Source organism: Neomonachus schauinslandi, chromosome 6 (genome assembly GCF_002201575.2).
Source record: "Neomonachus schauinslandi chromosome 6, ASM220157v2, whole genome shotgun sequence".
Lineage (NCBI taxonomy): Eukaryota > Metazoa > Chordata > Mammalia > Carnivora > Phocidae > Neomonachus > Neomonachus schauinslandi.
The window spans coordinates 63976202-63992007 of NC_058408.1; the positions used below are offsets into that span (position 1 = coordinate 63976202).

General features: G+C 47.4%; 1 protein-coding gene across 1 annotated transcript in view; it reads left to right on the forward strand.

Moving 5' to 3' along the window:
• Positions 1-15806, forward strand: part of KIF26B (kinesin family member 26B) — a 442436-nt gene that overhangs the window by 296858 nt on the left and 129772 nt on the right. The window contains exon 5 of the mRNA XM_021689868.1: positions 10721-10904. Coding sequence (XP_021545543.1) covers positions 10721-10904 — 184 coding nt within the window. The remainder of the gene's footprint in view (positions 1-10720; positions 10905-15806) is intronic.

Here is a 15806-nt window from a genome sequence, read left to right on the forward strand (position 1 = left end):
AAAAGGTGTGGGAACAGGACCCGCTGCCCTGCGGTTGTGAGGAGTGGCTGATTATATAGTTTCAAGTTGGGAGGGGGTTAGGGAGAGCATAAGTCTCTAAGGAATTTGGAAGCAAGGTTTCCAGGACCTTGAGGGGGCTAGGTGTTGTTGGGAAAAGGTCATTTATTACTGTCTAATAAAACCTTAGTCATGAGACCCTTCAGATGTATATTGGTGGGTCTTATGCTTGGGGGGTGATTGCCAACGTGTATCTTGGGGGGTTTAGAGGTAAAGGAAGTTTCCAAAGGAATTTTTATATGTTAAAGTAGACTTACAGGATCCTGGGGGGTCGGGCTAGGATTGCCTTTTGCCCTTAGCAAAGTATTAACATCGAGGCAGCTGAGTCCCTAGAGGAAGGCCACTCTGCCTGTTTCAAGGACTCGTCAGTGGACTATGGATAGTAAGGAAATTTAATTTTTCCTTTGCCTTCATCTCCCACATCAACCCGAGTGGAAGACAGACGCTCCACTGACTGAGCCGCCCAGGCGACCCCACAGTTCCTTTAATTCATGTATTATCAGGCCCCGTTTGCAAAGGTGTGGCTCTGGAAGAGACTAAGCCCTGTAGGTTCCCGGGTACTAAGCCGGCTTGGGCTGGGCAGAGCAGGCCAGAGATGAAGATCTACAGACAGGAAGCACCTGGTCAGAAGGGACTAATGACCAGAAGGTCAGTCAGCACATGGACAAGTGTGTAAGGACCCAATGCAAATGAGGAAGAAAGCTCGTGGGGCAGGGGGGTGGGGGTGGGACCCAGGCTGGAGCAGAAGGGCTGTGAGCAGAAGTCCAGCTAACAAGCAGAAGCCAGGAGGCGGGAGACCAGGAAGCTGGGTTAGGAGTCTGGGAAGATCAAGCCCCAGGGCTTGGCACGGGTACGTAACAGGAACACGTAAGTGCTGGGTCATCAAACCCGGGTGCACGGCCACTGGCCCCACGTCACACAGCAGGCAAGGCCGTGTCCCACGGAAACAGGACAGTGTGCCCACCCTGGGCATGCTCCTTACCTGGCGTTGTCCAAAGCATCTGTAGTCAATGCACTTCAAGGATAACGCCCTGGAGGCCCACCTCCAGACTGCTGGGTCCCTACAGCTTTCTCCTCCCTGAGAGAGTTCTTGCGGGGGAGTATCATGTATCACGTATCAGCAGATTAGAGCCTTGCCCCCTAGGAGAGCGGGGAGTAAAAGAGGTGTAGCTTTGTAGGTGTGCGTGGAGAGCAATAATGCTGTGCAGGTAATGAGGAAATTAACAGCTCTGGGGTCGAGTTCAGGGGATGTCACACAGCATTGAAGGCAGTGGACAAATTGACTGTGTGCTCCTTTAGACCCTGCTGTTACGCATGCATTGAGGGTAAGTTTGGGGTTATTCCATCTTCCAATGTTCTTGAAAGAATGAGGGTGCACTCGCTTGAGATATGACAGATTGCAGAAGCTTGAAACAAGACGCATCTTCCGGAGGTCGCTCCGTCTCAGAAACACAACTTCCCGGGCTCTAGTGAGCGTTTCCCTCCAGGTCCTGCCCTGGTGTTTGTCATCTTGGCGGTACCGGGGTCTGACATGAGGTTTGCAGGACATGCAGAGATAGGAAAGGGAATAAGGAAGTCCACATGTCCCCAGGCTGCCGATAGAAGGTGGCACCAACTCGTCAAGTTCTGGACCAGTTCGCTGGAGCAGAGGTGCCCAGCCTTCTCTTCGGCCCGGGGACCCCGCCTCCTGCAGATGGCTCCCCACTCCATCAGCGATCCCCTTGCACAGAATATCCAAGGAAGCCGAGAAGATCAGCTACAATGTCTGGTGTCCGGCTTCCAGGCAGCCAGAAGTGAGCAGAGCTTAGTGAATGGTGGGTTGTGAGCAGAGGCTGCATTTTTTTTTTTTTAAATCAAACATCTTCTGCTTTATTTGGGCCTATGAAAGCATTTCTATTTTCACACAAGGACCTTGGCTCAGCAAACACTCTCATAGGTCCCCAGCTTTACACAAAGGAGAAGGTTTTACTTTGAATAGCTTTTGTAAAAACCATAGTTTATGAATGGGCTCTTTTTGCTCCCATTATTTTTGATGTGAGCCGTATTTTTTCATTTATCCATAATATTCTCCCTCTGACCATGAAAAACATCCAGACACACATGGATTAGCAACATCTACCAATAGCATGGTTTTCAAATACTGCTTTTTACCCAGTTTGTGCCCCCGGGTATGGGTGAATGGTGTGCCGCTCAGATAACATAGTTCGGGAGAAGCTTCTAGCTCTACCCTGGTGGTGAAGCTCTTTAACTGGGTAGCGGGTCACCCGCCACGTGTCTGCAGGCTCCTTCATGCTTCTCTTTATCTCTGCTGCCATGGAGCCAGAATAAAGTTATCAGTCGTGCTGGGTGATGTGATTCTTCTCATCTGTGCATTTTAGCAGTGGACTCTTGAACACAGAGTGGCTGCTGGGTGACTCACAGATGACTTCCGCGATATCCATAGCCCACTGACTGCATAGTTGTTTTGTGCAGAGCTGCCATCCAGTAAATACTGACGGACTGATTGAGTGTCCGGAGCATTCAGATGCATTCCAAGCAGCTTCCAGCATTCCGTTGGTGTCTATAGAGGGAGAGGCTCGAGGTAGCGGAGGATGGTACATACTAATGTCTGTTGTTATTGTCATGCAAGGGCTCACTCCGGGTTGGGACTGGAGGGACAGAGAAGCCATTTTCATATAATTTGCCATTCACGTCCTAATGCTGGGTATGACCTGATTCACTCAGCGGAGACATTTTCCCCCTGTGCTATGAAGGTACGTTGCTAAGCAACCAGATCAGTAATTGGTAAATGCTTATATATGATTTGATTTGAGTTCCACACAAAAATATATAACTGCTTTTTTGGGGGGAGGTCTTCATTATTAAGCAAATGGTTATGATTTGGTTTTATTTTGCCCAGATAAAATAAAATAACTGCTTTCATTTATCAAGTTGCATAATAACGTGATGCCGTGGACAAACCTGGGCCCCAGACAAGCGAAAGCTTGAATCTTGATCTCAAGTCTGAGAATCACGAGTCCCACACTCCCTGCTCAGCTTCTTACCCCACATTGCTGAGTGGGGATGGGTGTGACCGTGGGTGGAAAATGCTTTAGAAAGAGTAAGACCCTCCAAGGTATGAGCATTATCTAGAACTCCAGGCTACTTAAGTGTAGGACTTTCCGTGTGTTGTCATCCCCAAGGCTGGATGGATTCGGCTGCACCGAGCAGTGCACACACTGTCCCCTCAACAAGGCACTAAGCTCTGGGGCGGGTGGCAGGTGCAGAAGAAAGGACGTGTGAGGCATTGACCTTCGGGGAGCTAATACCGCGGTGTGGGAGGCAGCGCTAGAAACACAGAGAGACAAGCACAAGCCCCTAACGCAGAGTAGCATCTCATTAAGGGTTGGAACATAAGATAGATTCTCTCAAGACCAACCACTGTAAGACTTCAAGGCGATGGATGAGGACCCCCGAAGACTGAAGGAGTTGATGACGGCAACTTACACAAGCCCTTGACGAATGGGCAGATTTTTAAGAGAAGAATACAGGTGAATTCATAGAAATGATCACTGTGGGTGAGTGTTGTGCATTAAACGCTAGACGTCAATTCATTTTCGAACTCTAATCTCACCTGGCTGCGCTGTTTTGCGCAATGTGGTGTGAGGTTAACGGTCAGCCATGTTTTGCTCCTGATGGTAAACATTTTATTTGACTCATGTCATGAATTATCTTCCTGCACTAATGAAATGGATCATTTACATAAAAATCAGAAAAACCCCAAGACCCGTATGCTTTTCAGCCTCCGGAGACATGGAAATGACCTCAGTGACAGCCAATTACAGCCTGGAAGGGTGGAGGAGGTTGCTCTTCTTCCCTGCTGGAAAGTCTCCAAACTGAGTAGCAGGCTTCGTGGCGGTGCCCGAACGCTTTCCAATCGGGGTGATTTCAAAATGATGCGTAACTGTTGTTTTGTTGCTGCTGTTTTTGTTTTTTTTTGTTACGTGCACGTGGACATCCTGCCTGTTTCCAGAAGCTTTGCCTCGGACCACTGGTTCTTGTCACCTAGCCTCTCTATTTCTAATCGGCTTTATTTTCTTCAACCCCTGCGTCATTGACCCTGTGGGTTTCCGAGGAGCTGCTGTGATCTGTCATGTCATTGCTCATTATCAGGCAGTCTTAATCCTCCGAGCATTGAAATATTTTATAATGGCGCAGAAGCCGTCGCAGCCCATGGCAGCCCCGGCCACTGTCACGTCAGGTAGAAGTTAGGATTGTCTTTTACATGCTGACAGTGGACACCCTATCACCGTCGTCCCCTCCTGGGTCAGGAGATGTGGCAGTGTGGAGGGCCTCTGTCCTGCCCTCCTCTGGAGGAGCTCTTCAGCTGATGCCTCAACCAGCCAATTGCCTGGGCCCAATGTAGTTGAGCTTGAATGACCTCTTAATTTGTATAGACCATTTACCCACCTATCTGAGCATCTCACAGATAAGAAGAAATGCTTTCTTGGGGCACGTAGGTGGCTCCGTCAGTTAAGTGTCTGACTCTTGATCTCTACTCAGGTCTTGATCTCAGGGTTGTGAGTTCGAGCTCGGTGTTGGGCTCCAAACTGGGAATAGAGCCTACTTTAAAAAAAAAAAAGAAAGAAAGAAAAAAAAGAGGAAATGCTCTCCTAATGTGGTTAGCAACACACAGTATGTCAAATTTTTTAAAAAAATAGTGAATCCTTAAAAAAATGGCTACACTGCCTGATACTCCTGCCTGTTCCCTAAGGAAAGTTCTATTCCTCCTGAAGCTAATAATTCTTAAGAGATTGTTAAGTCAATATTTTAGTAATCTCTAGACACTAAGGGTGGCAGACCCCAATTTAACTCTCATGAGATACACTTATCACAAAGGGCTTTCCATTTTAAGCACCCACAATTCTGAAAATTCAAGGTCAAATAGTCTGTCACACAAATGCAAAAAAAAAAAAAATCCTCATAAAATCCCCCTCTGATCTATATAACTGAGACCTAAGATTTCCCCCCAACTAACCCAATTACAGTTACCAGGTAGTTATTTGTCTCCTTTTTTTTTTAGATCTGGGTAGATCTGGCCAATGAGAATAAGTAACTGTCCCGTGTGAAGGTCATCTCAATTCTAAACTGATTTCTGAATTCAGATAACATCCCACAATGTGTTAGGATAGTTGTCTCCTGGGCAAGATGTCCCCAGAGTGAAAAACGGAGCTCACCAGTTTAAATTCTTGCCAAGTTCCCAGCCTCATAAGGCTTAGCGTGACACCACTTTCCTTATTCAGTAAATATGAATTTCATCCTGTTAGAGAGACTATCTTTTTTTCTTGAAACAAGGCACAGAGAAGTAAATGAAGCTTATGGATATTTAAGGATGTGTGCTGGGATGAATAGCTTGAAGGTAATATGTGATACTCTCCATGGTAAGAATGAGACAAGCTAAATATAGCTTATAGTAGTGTTTTAGGGTTTTTTTATTGTTTGAAATCTTCTAAGATGACCCACTCATTCATTTTTCGTCCTGTGAAGAAAGAACTTATTAGAAGGCATTAATTACACAAAATACACGTCTGGCCAAAATGTCTTTACCTTTTCAATTCTTTCATGACTCCCTCTCCTTTATGTCACTGAATAATACAATTATCCATGAGTGATTTCTGGACCCTAACCTTCCCCTCTCTGCCTGTCATTGAAGTATTATATAATAAAAGCAGAAGCTGCTGACTTCCAAGATATTGGAACATATAAGACAGATTAGATCAAACAGCTGGCTCTAATGATGTCGAAATTAAAGTAAAATGTTCTCATAGAACATAAGGCTATAAAGTGGTTCTTATTAATTTTTCAAATTCTGGAATTCTCTTTAGTACATTTATTTCATATACATGTTTTAAAAAGAAAGTAATTTTTAACTGTATTCTCAAAATAATTCCCTCCATTACTATTTCTCTGCATTGAAGCCAACAGAGGCTTCCCTAAATGGAATTTAGTGATTCTAGGAATCACTTCAGAAACTCTGCCTTGGAAGAGATTTTGGAAGACATCTGATGCATCTTTCCCCCTGATATTCCCTGGAAGTTATTTTCTGGCTCCTACTTAGGCACTTCTGATGACAGAAAGCTCACTATTTTGTGAAGCAGACCCTTGACTAATGGGTTACTCTGGTTTCTAGAAAGATAAACCTTATACTTATAAACCCAAATGTGTCTTTATGTCTTGCCTACCTGTTTTGCTACCTATTTAGAGACAGTGTTGTACAATATGGGTCAGGTAGACCTACATTCAATCTCAGCTTCACTACCTATAATCCTACAAAGTGCCATCTATTAAGAACTTCCTTTGTATTGAACCTCTAACGTACAGTCTTATTTCATTTTCCTAAAAAGTCTACAAAGGTAGGTACTATTTTTGCTGGATCTTACTACACAGAACCTGAGGCTGATAATCATACTGATGACAGTGATGATGATCGTATTATCGAGTGCCAACAACACGCCAGGTGCTATGTAGATCCTTCGTATACATTATAAACAATCGGGATTGAAGTAATTTGCCCATTATCTGCCCAGTAGCTGACGAAGTTTGATGTCCAGATTCAGGTCAGATGCTAAAAGGACTCTGGATTTAACTCTTTGAAGTCCTGTTTCTTTGTGAAATTGGGAGTAGTGTTGTCTTCCTCAGCAGGTTTTCTGAGATTAAATAAGATAGACTGTGAAATTATCTGGCATTCTTGCTTGAAAAATACTTCCTGCTACATATTATTTACTCATTTTTTAAAAAGATTTTATTTATTTATCTAGTTATCTATTTATTTATTTATGAAAGAGAGAGAGAGAATGCCTGCGCTCGAGCAGGGAGAGGGGCAGAGGGACAGGCAGACTCTGTGCTGAGCATGGAGCCTAATGCGGGACTCGATCTCATAACCCAGAGAGCATGACCTGAGCTGAAATCAAGATTCGGACACTTAATCAACTGAGCAACCGAGGCACCCCTGTTCTTTTTTTTTTTTTTTTTTTTGAAGACAGTTTTTTAGAAGACTTTTCCTTCCCTTTTCTCCTGGTTTATATTCTCTAGGCTAAATATCCCCAGATCCTTCAATCTTCATTCATTCATTCAACATATACATATGCTCCTTTGACCCTGCTGGGATTTAGATTCTAGACAGGAAACAGACAATAAACAACACACATGGGGCGCCTGGGTGGCTCAGTTGGTTAAGTGACTGCCTTCAGCTCAGGTCATGATCCTGGAGTCCCTGGATCGAGTCCCACATTGGGTTCCCTGCTCTGCGGGGAGTCTGCTTCTCCCTCCGACCCTCCCCCCTCTCATGTGCTCTCTCTCATTCTCTCTCTCTCAAATAAATAAAATCTTAAAAAAAAAACACACACACATGATAACTAAATAAATCACCTGCTGCGTTAGAAGACAGGAAGTGTCATGCAGGGGGTGGGTGGGTAAGGCAGGCAGCGTAAGGGAAATGAGGAGATGGGGGGCGGGTGCTGCTGGTTCATTTACTATGGATGTGTAACCAGTTGTCCTGAAACTTAGTGGCTTAAGTCAATAACGATCACTTACTATCTTTCATGGTCTTTGGAGTTCAGAAATTTGGGACAAGACATAGTAGGGATGGCTTATCTATGCTCACAGTGCCTTGGGCCTCAGCCAAAAGACTTGAAATATGGCCCCCGCAATCATGTAAAGGCTCATTTACTCAGATGTCTGGTAGTTGATGCTGGCTATCGACTGGAGTCCTCAGTTCTTCTCTGCATGGCCTTTTCCATGTGACCTGGGCTTCCTCACAACACGGAGGCCGGGTTCTAAGGGTGAGAAAGTTGGTAGAAGCCATATTGTCTGTTATGACCCAAACTTGGAGGTCATTCAACATCATTCCCACCACATTTTGTTCATCAAGGCAATTTGGAAGTTCCAGTGGGGTTCAAAGAAAAGGAAAATAGACCATGCCTGTCAATGTCATGTCCTAGGAAGAGCATGTGGGATGGGATACGTATGGGTGCAGCCATCTTTGGAAAGTACAGTCTGCCATGGCGTGGAGTTTCTGTGGTAGCATTCAAAGAAAGCTTTGAAGGAGGTAAGGGAATGAGCCACGTGCCTGGCTCGGTCTGGGGCAGAGTGTTCCAGGCTAAGGCAGGGGCCTGTGCAAAGGCCCTGCAGTGGGAGTGTACCAGGAGTGTTTGGAGGCTAGTATGGCTGGATCAGAGTAATTGAAGACGAGAATAGTAGGAAAGGTGGTCTGAGATAGGAGGGAGATATATGGGAGGCCTTGTAGGTCACTGTAATTACTTTGGCTTTTACTATGAGAGGAGGAGCAGAATGGGGGAGTTGTGTTTTATGAGCAGTTATGTTTTGAAAGACCCACTCTGACAACCATGTGGAAAACAGCCTGGGCGGTGGGGGTGTGGGCTGGGGGGCGACAGAGGAAGGGAGACGAGTCAGGAGACTCTTCTAGGAACCCAGGCAAGAGGGGTTAGTGGCTCAGACGGACAGAGTGGCAGTCAAGGCGGTGACAGGCGATGGATCATGGACGCATTCCGGAGTTCAGCCCGTATGGTTTCCTGTTGGATTGGCTGCCTGGTGTGAGAGAAAGAGGAGTCAGACATGTCGGGGCTGTTCCACAGATGGAACTGTCATTTTCTGGAAGAGGGAAGGCCAAGGGCCCACAGCTTTTCAGGAAAAGATCAAGAATTTAGTGTCTAAGTCCGAGACACCAATTAGAGATCCAAGTGGAATTGTTGAGGGGGTAGTTGGATAAATAAATACAGAGATCCAGAGAGAGGTCTAAGCTGGAAATAAAAATTTAGGGGTCACTGGCATTGCGATGTTATTTAAATGGTGCTCTTGGGAGATAATAGCCAGAGACTGAGGGTAGACATGAAAAGGACCGAGGACTGAGCCCTGAGGCATCCTGCCGCTGAGACGAGGGGAAGAAACCAGCCAAGAAAACCAGAAAAGCATGGCCAGGAATGTCCTAGAAGCCTCAGGAAGAAGGTACAAGAAAGCGAAGGATATAATCGGTGCTCTGATGGGTCAGGAGAGATGGGGCTGAGAACCACGCCACTGAGCTACTGTGCAGGTCGTCCCAGCCGGGACAAGAGCAGCTGGGGGTCAGACCCCCCACTGGAATGAGCTCAGAGGCAGGGGAAGGAGAGGAACCAGAGAAAACAAGGATAGACAACTCTTGCCCTGAGTTTTGTGCAAAGATGAACAAAGAAAGAGAACGGGAGCTGGCTGTGGAAAAAGGACCAAAAAGAGGTTTTGTATTTTTCCTTTAAGGTGAGAGAAACTACAGTAGGCTTGTATGCTGTTGGGAATGATCCGGGATTTTCCAGAGTGAAAGTCTGGCATTGTAGGAGAGAGAGGAGGGAATCCTGGGGTGATGTCCTTGGGAGGGCCCTACATATGCTTTAACTTCCAGGACCCTCACTCTCCTCCTCTTCAGGGTCTGTGAGTGGGCGTGGGTGGGCGTGGATGGTAGACTAAAGAAAAAGGAAGAAGCCAGCAGCCCGCTATCTCTGGAATTAATCCAGAAGTGAGTATATCAGTGTCTCTGCAATAACTTGGCCTCATGGCCACTTGCTTTGATTTCTCCCCACCCACCCCCACCACCACTCGCTATAATATGGTGTAACTGTTGCAGAACATTTGTGTGGTGGGAGATGATATGTGAACCCCCAACACTATTAATGATGCCAGCAACCTCCTTCCCGCCTTTCCCCATCTGCCTTCTCTGTACCACCTTTGCTGGCTCTGACCCTCACCCCTGGTGCTTGCCCGTGTATTGCATTTTTTTTTAAAGATTTTATTTATTTGAGAGAGAGAGAGCACAAGCAGGGGGGAGGGACAGAGGGAGAGGGAGAAACAGGCTCCCTGCTCAGGGGGAGCAGGGAGTCTGACGCGATGCGGGGCTCTGTCCCAGGACCCTGAGATCATGACCTGAGCCGAAGGCAGACGCTTCATGGACTGAGCCACCCAGGCGCCCCCATGAATTGGGCTTTGTATCGAAAGACCACCCTGCACAAAGCCCGTTTTCCACACGAGCAGCGCATAGTCTCAGCACCGTACACCATGGCTGGACTCTTCTGATTTGGTGTTACATTTCCAAAACCAGGTTGATTTATTTTTCCCCGTGGTCCTGGCCTGTGTGTTTTTCTCCCTCAGCCACACACGGAGTGTGCTTGATTGGTCGCCACACGGTTCTTCATCAGGCTGGTTGGGATTTTACAAGGTGTTTGAATTTCTAAATAACTCATAAGGCCTCTCACACTTGAGTTCATACCAGAGAAGTTGTGGGATGATTAACCTCATAGATGCTGTTTTTGCCCAAAGACAACCAGCTGTATTCACGCTTAGGCTGAGTGTGGATCGCAAACAAGTCTTTAGAAACTGTGATTGTAGAACCGTGCAATTGTATGTGTTTGTTTTTTTCCCCCTTCTGTGTAAGTGATTGGGTGGCTCACTAGGTTTACTGAGCTGTAGTAAGGGGCCGCTTCTGAGCCCCCGGAGGATGAACAGGGAACTATCTAACTTCAGGAAGAACCGGGGGTTCTTTAAGGGAAAGTGGCTAAATAAAGTGAGCCTGGCATATCTGATTGGATATTGGACCATACTTGCCCCTCATTGTCCTTCTTCTGCATTTTTTTCCTTCCAGAGCTGCCCAGAAGTTAAATCTGTCTTCTAAAAAGAAGAAGCACCGACCTTCCACATCGTGTGTGGCCGAGCCCCCTCTCTTTGCCACCAGCTTCAGCGGTATTCTGCAGACCTGCCCTCCACCGGCCCCACCCTGTCTGCTGCGGGCTGTCAGCAAGGTGAAGGACACGCCAGGCCTGGGCAAGGTAGGAGCTCGACGGGCGGGGCTGTGCACAAGGGGTAAGAAGGGCACGAGGAGCCCAGTTTGGCTGTTAAAATGAGAGGGTGATGGGGAGAACAGGAGACAAGCTTAAATTCACTTGGAAGGACCGTAAACTTTTCTTTAGTTACATGCATTGCGTTGCAAATGAAGACATTCAAATTACTGGAGATCTGATTGGGTTTGGGCAGGAAGAACCAGCTGTGCCGTGTGGGACAGGACTGTAACCATCTGAAGACAAGACACAGAGACACAAAAGGCAGTGGGCAGAGGCAGGGGCCCAGGGAAGACACCCTCCCCAGAAAGAGGCCTGCCAACAGGCCAAGGTTATCAGGAGATGCGGCTCAGCTGGGTTCGGGGTAACTTTGTTCTCAGGCGTCACCCCCAAACTCTCTGTGCTGACATGGGCGTCCGGGTAAAGTCACCGGACTTTAAAGTCTTGCCCTCCAGTTAGGAAACACGCTGGGGCTTATAAGAACATTGAGCTCCAGGAAGGTGGTTGTTGCCTTTCTTTCCTTTCCGTCGGAAGTAGGACGGGGCACACAACCTCGCCGGTGCCTCGCCGACTTCACATGGTCCGCCCCGGCTTCTTTCTGGAAAGTTGCAGGTCTGGCTGAATGGGGCGGCTGCTATGCTATGAGGACCCAGCTCTTACTGTCACCGTTCCCCTTTCCCCTTGACCCCCAGACTCTGCTGTTCAGGTTCATGGTCTTCCTGTAACTCGGAGTCCTTCTGGAGTTTGGGACCCTCTGCCCCTTCTTCTCCTCCCAGTTTCTCTGCCTCCTCCCAAGCTCTCCCCCGCACCTCAATTTCACCAGCCCATTGGGAAAGTATTAACATGCTCTGTTACTCTTCCCAACGGCATTTAAACTTTAAGATTATGTTGAATAGATCAATGCTTACTCCAGTGGAGAGCATCCAGTTCCAGAATGTTCCATGGCATGGGGCAGGGTAGGCAGTTGTGCGCTGATGGTTTTTCCAGCCCTGAAGCAAAGTAGGCAAGAAGGCTGCAGGGCTGCCCTGGCCTCACCAGCCAGGACGGAGATGGTGAAAACCCTACGGATCAGGATCCCTGTCTAGGGAAGTACTCACGGGGGAGCCGCTGAGGGAGAGCAGGGACACCCTCACTGGGGTAATTATGGGTGGTTAACATGCTACCTTCTGGGGAGAGTGGGCACAAGTAACTGCAGGGTATTAAAATCTCCTTTCTTTTTAATCGTGCTAAGATACATGTAACATAAAATTTATCATCTGAGCCATTTTTTAAGTGTATGTGGGCTTTTGTTTTGCTAAGGAGTTTGGAACTTTAATACCAGAGCTGAACTGTCCTAGACGATATGGAGTTAGCATTGTAGGCTCCTTTTCTCACTTTCTGAGCCTACATCCAACTTCTCCTCTGAACAAATGTGAACAAATATTAAATGTTATTACTTTGAGGACATGAGATTATTAGCCAACCTGGCCTACTCATATACCCCAACATAGCCCTATCCAGGATACCTCAGAATGAACCACATAAGAAACTGCCTCCCTGCATCTTTAACAGTGGTCCTCTCTGTGGTTCCTATAAGGGTCAGGGTAGCTCCATCTTCAGGTAGGCCTGGACCCCAAGCCACGGGCCTCCTGTCCTCTCCTGCCCCATCCCTAACCCCCCTCCCTGCAATTCTGAGACAACGGGACCAGGTCACCAAGGGACTGAACCAACAGAAAGAGTGTCACCAGCCAAGAGGATGACCCAGCACTTGCATCAAAATAGTTTGGAGGGCACTGGTCAGATATAAGCAGACTAGATATTATTCTACACACATAAGTAGGATTATAAATAAGATAAGCAGGAGTAAGACCAGGTATAACCACAATTAAGGTTATAATTGTTAGTAAACAAAAGCATGCAAACACACTTATTTTCTTAATGGAAGATATCCTCTGTCTCATGCATTTGCAATCCCATATGCTTCTTTGAGTGGGAGAGAAAGGGGTGATGGGGGCCATTAACTGGCCAGGAAGGGCAGGAGGTACTGAGTGTGTCTGAGGAAGTATGTCATGGATGGGCCCATCAGATTGGGCGTTCCAGAAGGTGACGGAGGTGGCAGCTGTCTGCCGAGCATGGTGGGGGGCCGTGGTGGGAGGAAGTGGCCGTGGGAGGGAGGGACTTGGGAAGGGAGTAGTAATCATATACTCCTTGAAACCGGGTGTATGGCTGAAATGAGAGCTTGATAAGAACTCGCATCCTGCCACCTCCTCCGCACAGTGCTGGGGGGCCTGGACCTACCGTAGTGGCGCTCATCTCCCACATCCCCACTCTCGCACCCCCTGCTGCCTCACCGTAAGGAGCTGCAGTCCTTACCCATATGGAAGGATTCATTCCCATCAATGTAGCTCTGTTGCAGAACTTGCATATTAACATCTCTAAGAAATACAGTGGAGTTTAATATGGAACATAACTGGTGCTATATATAAATCTATAGGTTGGAAGTAGGGAAGCTTCATGGAATCGCCAGAAGCAACTTAATTATTTACACCTGAGGTGGGGGTTGGGTGCAAACCCAGCTCAACCCTGACCTCTTGTGCCTCAGCCACCCCAGGACTTCCTCGGAAGACCTGGGCATGGAAGAGGCGGATGGGTTTATCTAGAGAAAGCCTCTCATTTAGCGAACAAGGTAACTGAGGCCCCCAGAGGGTAAGAGATCTCCCAGTGCCTCCTGAGTCAGGAGCATTAAGCCATTTTATTTTCTAGGTCTCGCTGGGCTGCCACTAGATATACATGACCTTTAAAATTTGAGGGTGGAGTCAAGAATGTGAGGGGGCCACGGGCGTCACAAAATAACCTTGGGCTCCAGTTGTCTTCATCCAGTGGCGGCTGGGCGAGAAAGGGCAGGTGGAGCAGCCAAGAGCAGACCCACAGTGAGATCAGAGGAGCTCCATGGCGCTCCCTGCTGGTGTCAGCTGCTCCCCAGACCCTCCACCCAGGGTCCCTGCAGCCACTGAGCACCGCTTGAGGCAAGAGCTCTTCCAGATGCCAACGTGACTGAAGGATTTGCAGTGACTTCAATGTACTTGGAGCTGCAGTTCAGCAAACACAGGAAACACCCTGACGTTGTCAGCACCTGGCACTCTCCTGGGCACACTGCAAATATTCGTTGGGCATCTGTTGTGTGTCAGGCATGGTGCTAGGCACTAGGCTTGTAGTCATGGACACACAAGGCAGAATGCCAGTCCTTACGGCACTTATAGCCTTGTGCATTATTCCAGTCAGTCTTAGAAATCTCACCAGTTTGGGGCACCTGGATGGCTCAGTCAGTTAAGCATCTGACTCTTGATTTCGGCTCAGGTCATGATTTCAGGGCCGTGAGATGGAGCCCCGCGATGGGCTCCATGCTGGGCATGGAACCTGCTTGAGAGTCTCTCTCTCCCTCTGCCCTTCCCTCCCTGCTCACGCACATGTGCACATGAACACGTGTGCATGCACATGCTCTCTCTCTAAAAAAAAAAAAAACAAAAACTCACCAATCTGGACCAAAATGAAGGACAATCTGATTTAAGGAAGAGTTGGAATTACTTCCAAGTAATATAAACAAAGCTATACTAAATGGTCTTGTAGAGACATTCTTAATGAATAGATAGAAATGATTAGTGGATGAAAGCAGCTTAGTCCCCATTTATATTTCATTGATTTAGATTATATGTAAATTATACCTCTAATCTGTCTGAAAATGGCTCCTTCTCCTAGTCAGTAAATGCTCTTCGTGAAATTTGTTTGCACAATTAATTAACATCCATGTTTAAGGTTCATTTGTTAGTTGTCACAGCTTAATGTCAGAGCTCTGTGTCTTGGATTACAAGCTTCTAGAGCAAATCATGTTATCTGTTTAGCTCACTGAGTGTGTGGTTCTGCCGCCATGCCTCCCATGTGCAGCGCTCTTGAAGGCGAGACTGGTAATGGTGATAGTCATGTCCACCAGTACGTTGGCTAGTTCTCCTCTTCCCAGAAGAATATCTGAAGGGAAATCCATGAAGCATGAAGGCGGAAAGGAGCCTTCTTTTTCCTTTAGAACCTCCGGGAATGCCTCCAAAGCACGGAATGAGAAGCGCTCAGCCCATTTTCCCCCAGTTTGTGTTTTGGGAATATAAGAAAACTCTTACAGGTGAGTGCTAGCAGCAAGAGAACAGACTCTACAGAATATAGAAAGATCACAGAAAATTGGATGGAGCGATCATGAAGAGGCATGATGGAAAGTTAAGCTGGGACAGGTTGGGAAGGGCTTGTCATACTTGATTCACTCAGCGAATATCTATAGAAGTCCTGCATCCCAGCAGGGCACAGGACAGTGGAGCTGGTTGGCTGCTCTGTGCACATCCCTGTAAAGGAAGGCGGGGGGGGGGGGGGGGCGGTGTCCTGATTTCCATGAACTCAAGGCTCCTGTAAAGATGTTTGCCTGGCATGCAGCCTCAGCCACCGCTCCTGTATCCTCCATGCTGTTTCCTGCTCCTGGGGATCCCCGCTAAGGCATCCCCGCGTGGTGTCCATGTGGTAGCTCCCCCTCACCATCCGCCCACACCCATCTGTGCGTTTCTCAGATGCTTCCCCAAAATCTCTCTTCTTTGGGCCATGCAGCCTGGAGGCAGGTGACTTGGTGGAGTCTTCAGAGTTTCGATTTAGAAATAGACTTGCTTGCCTGGCTGGATTACGTCTCCTGTGCAGTAAAGGCTGTGGCTGTTCGTTCTTTTCAGCCCTTAATTTTAAGCCATCTGTATTGTATTCAACACTATTTTTCAAGCCCAGTAGCAGCATATTTTGACCTGTTAAAAGGTATGTGTTCTAAATAATCTCTCTCTGTGTCACACACACACACACACACACACACACACACACACACACACACACACA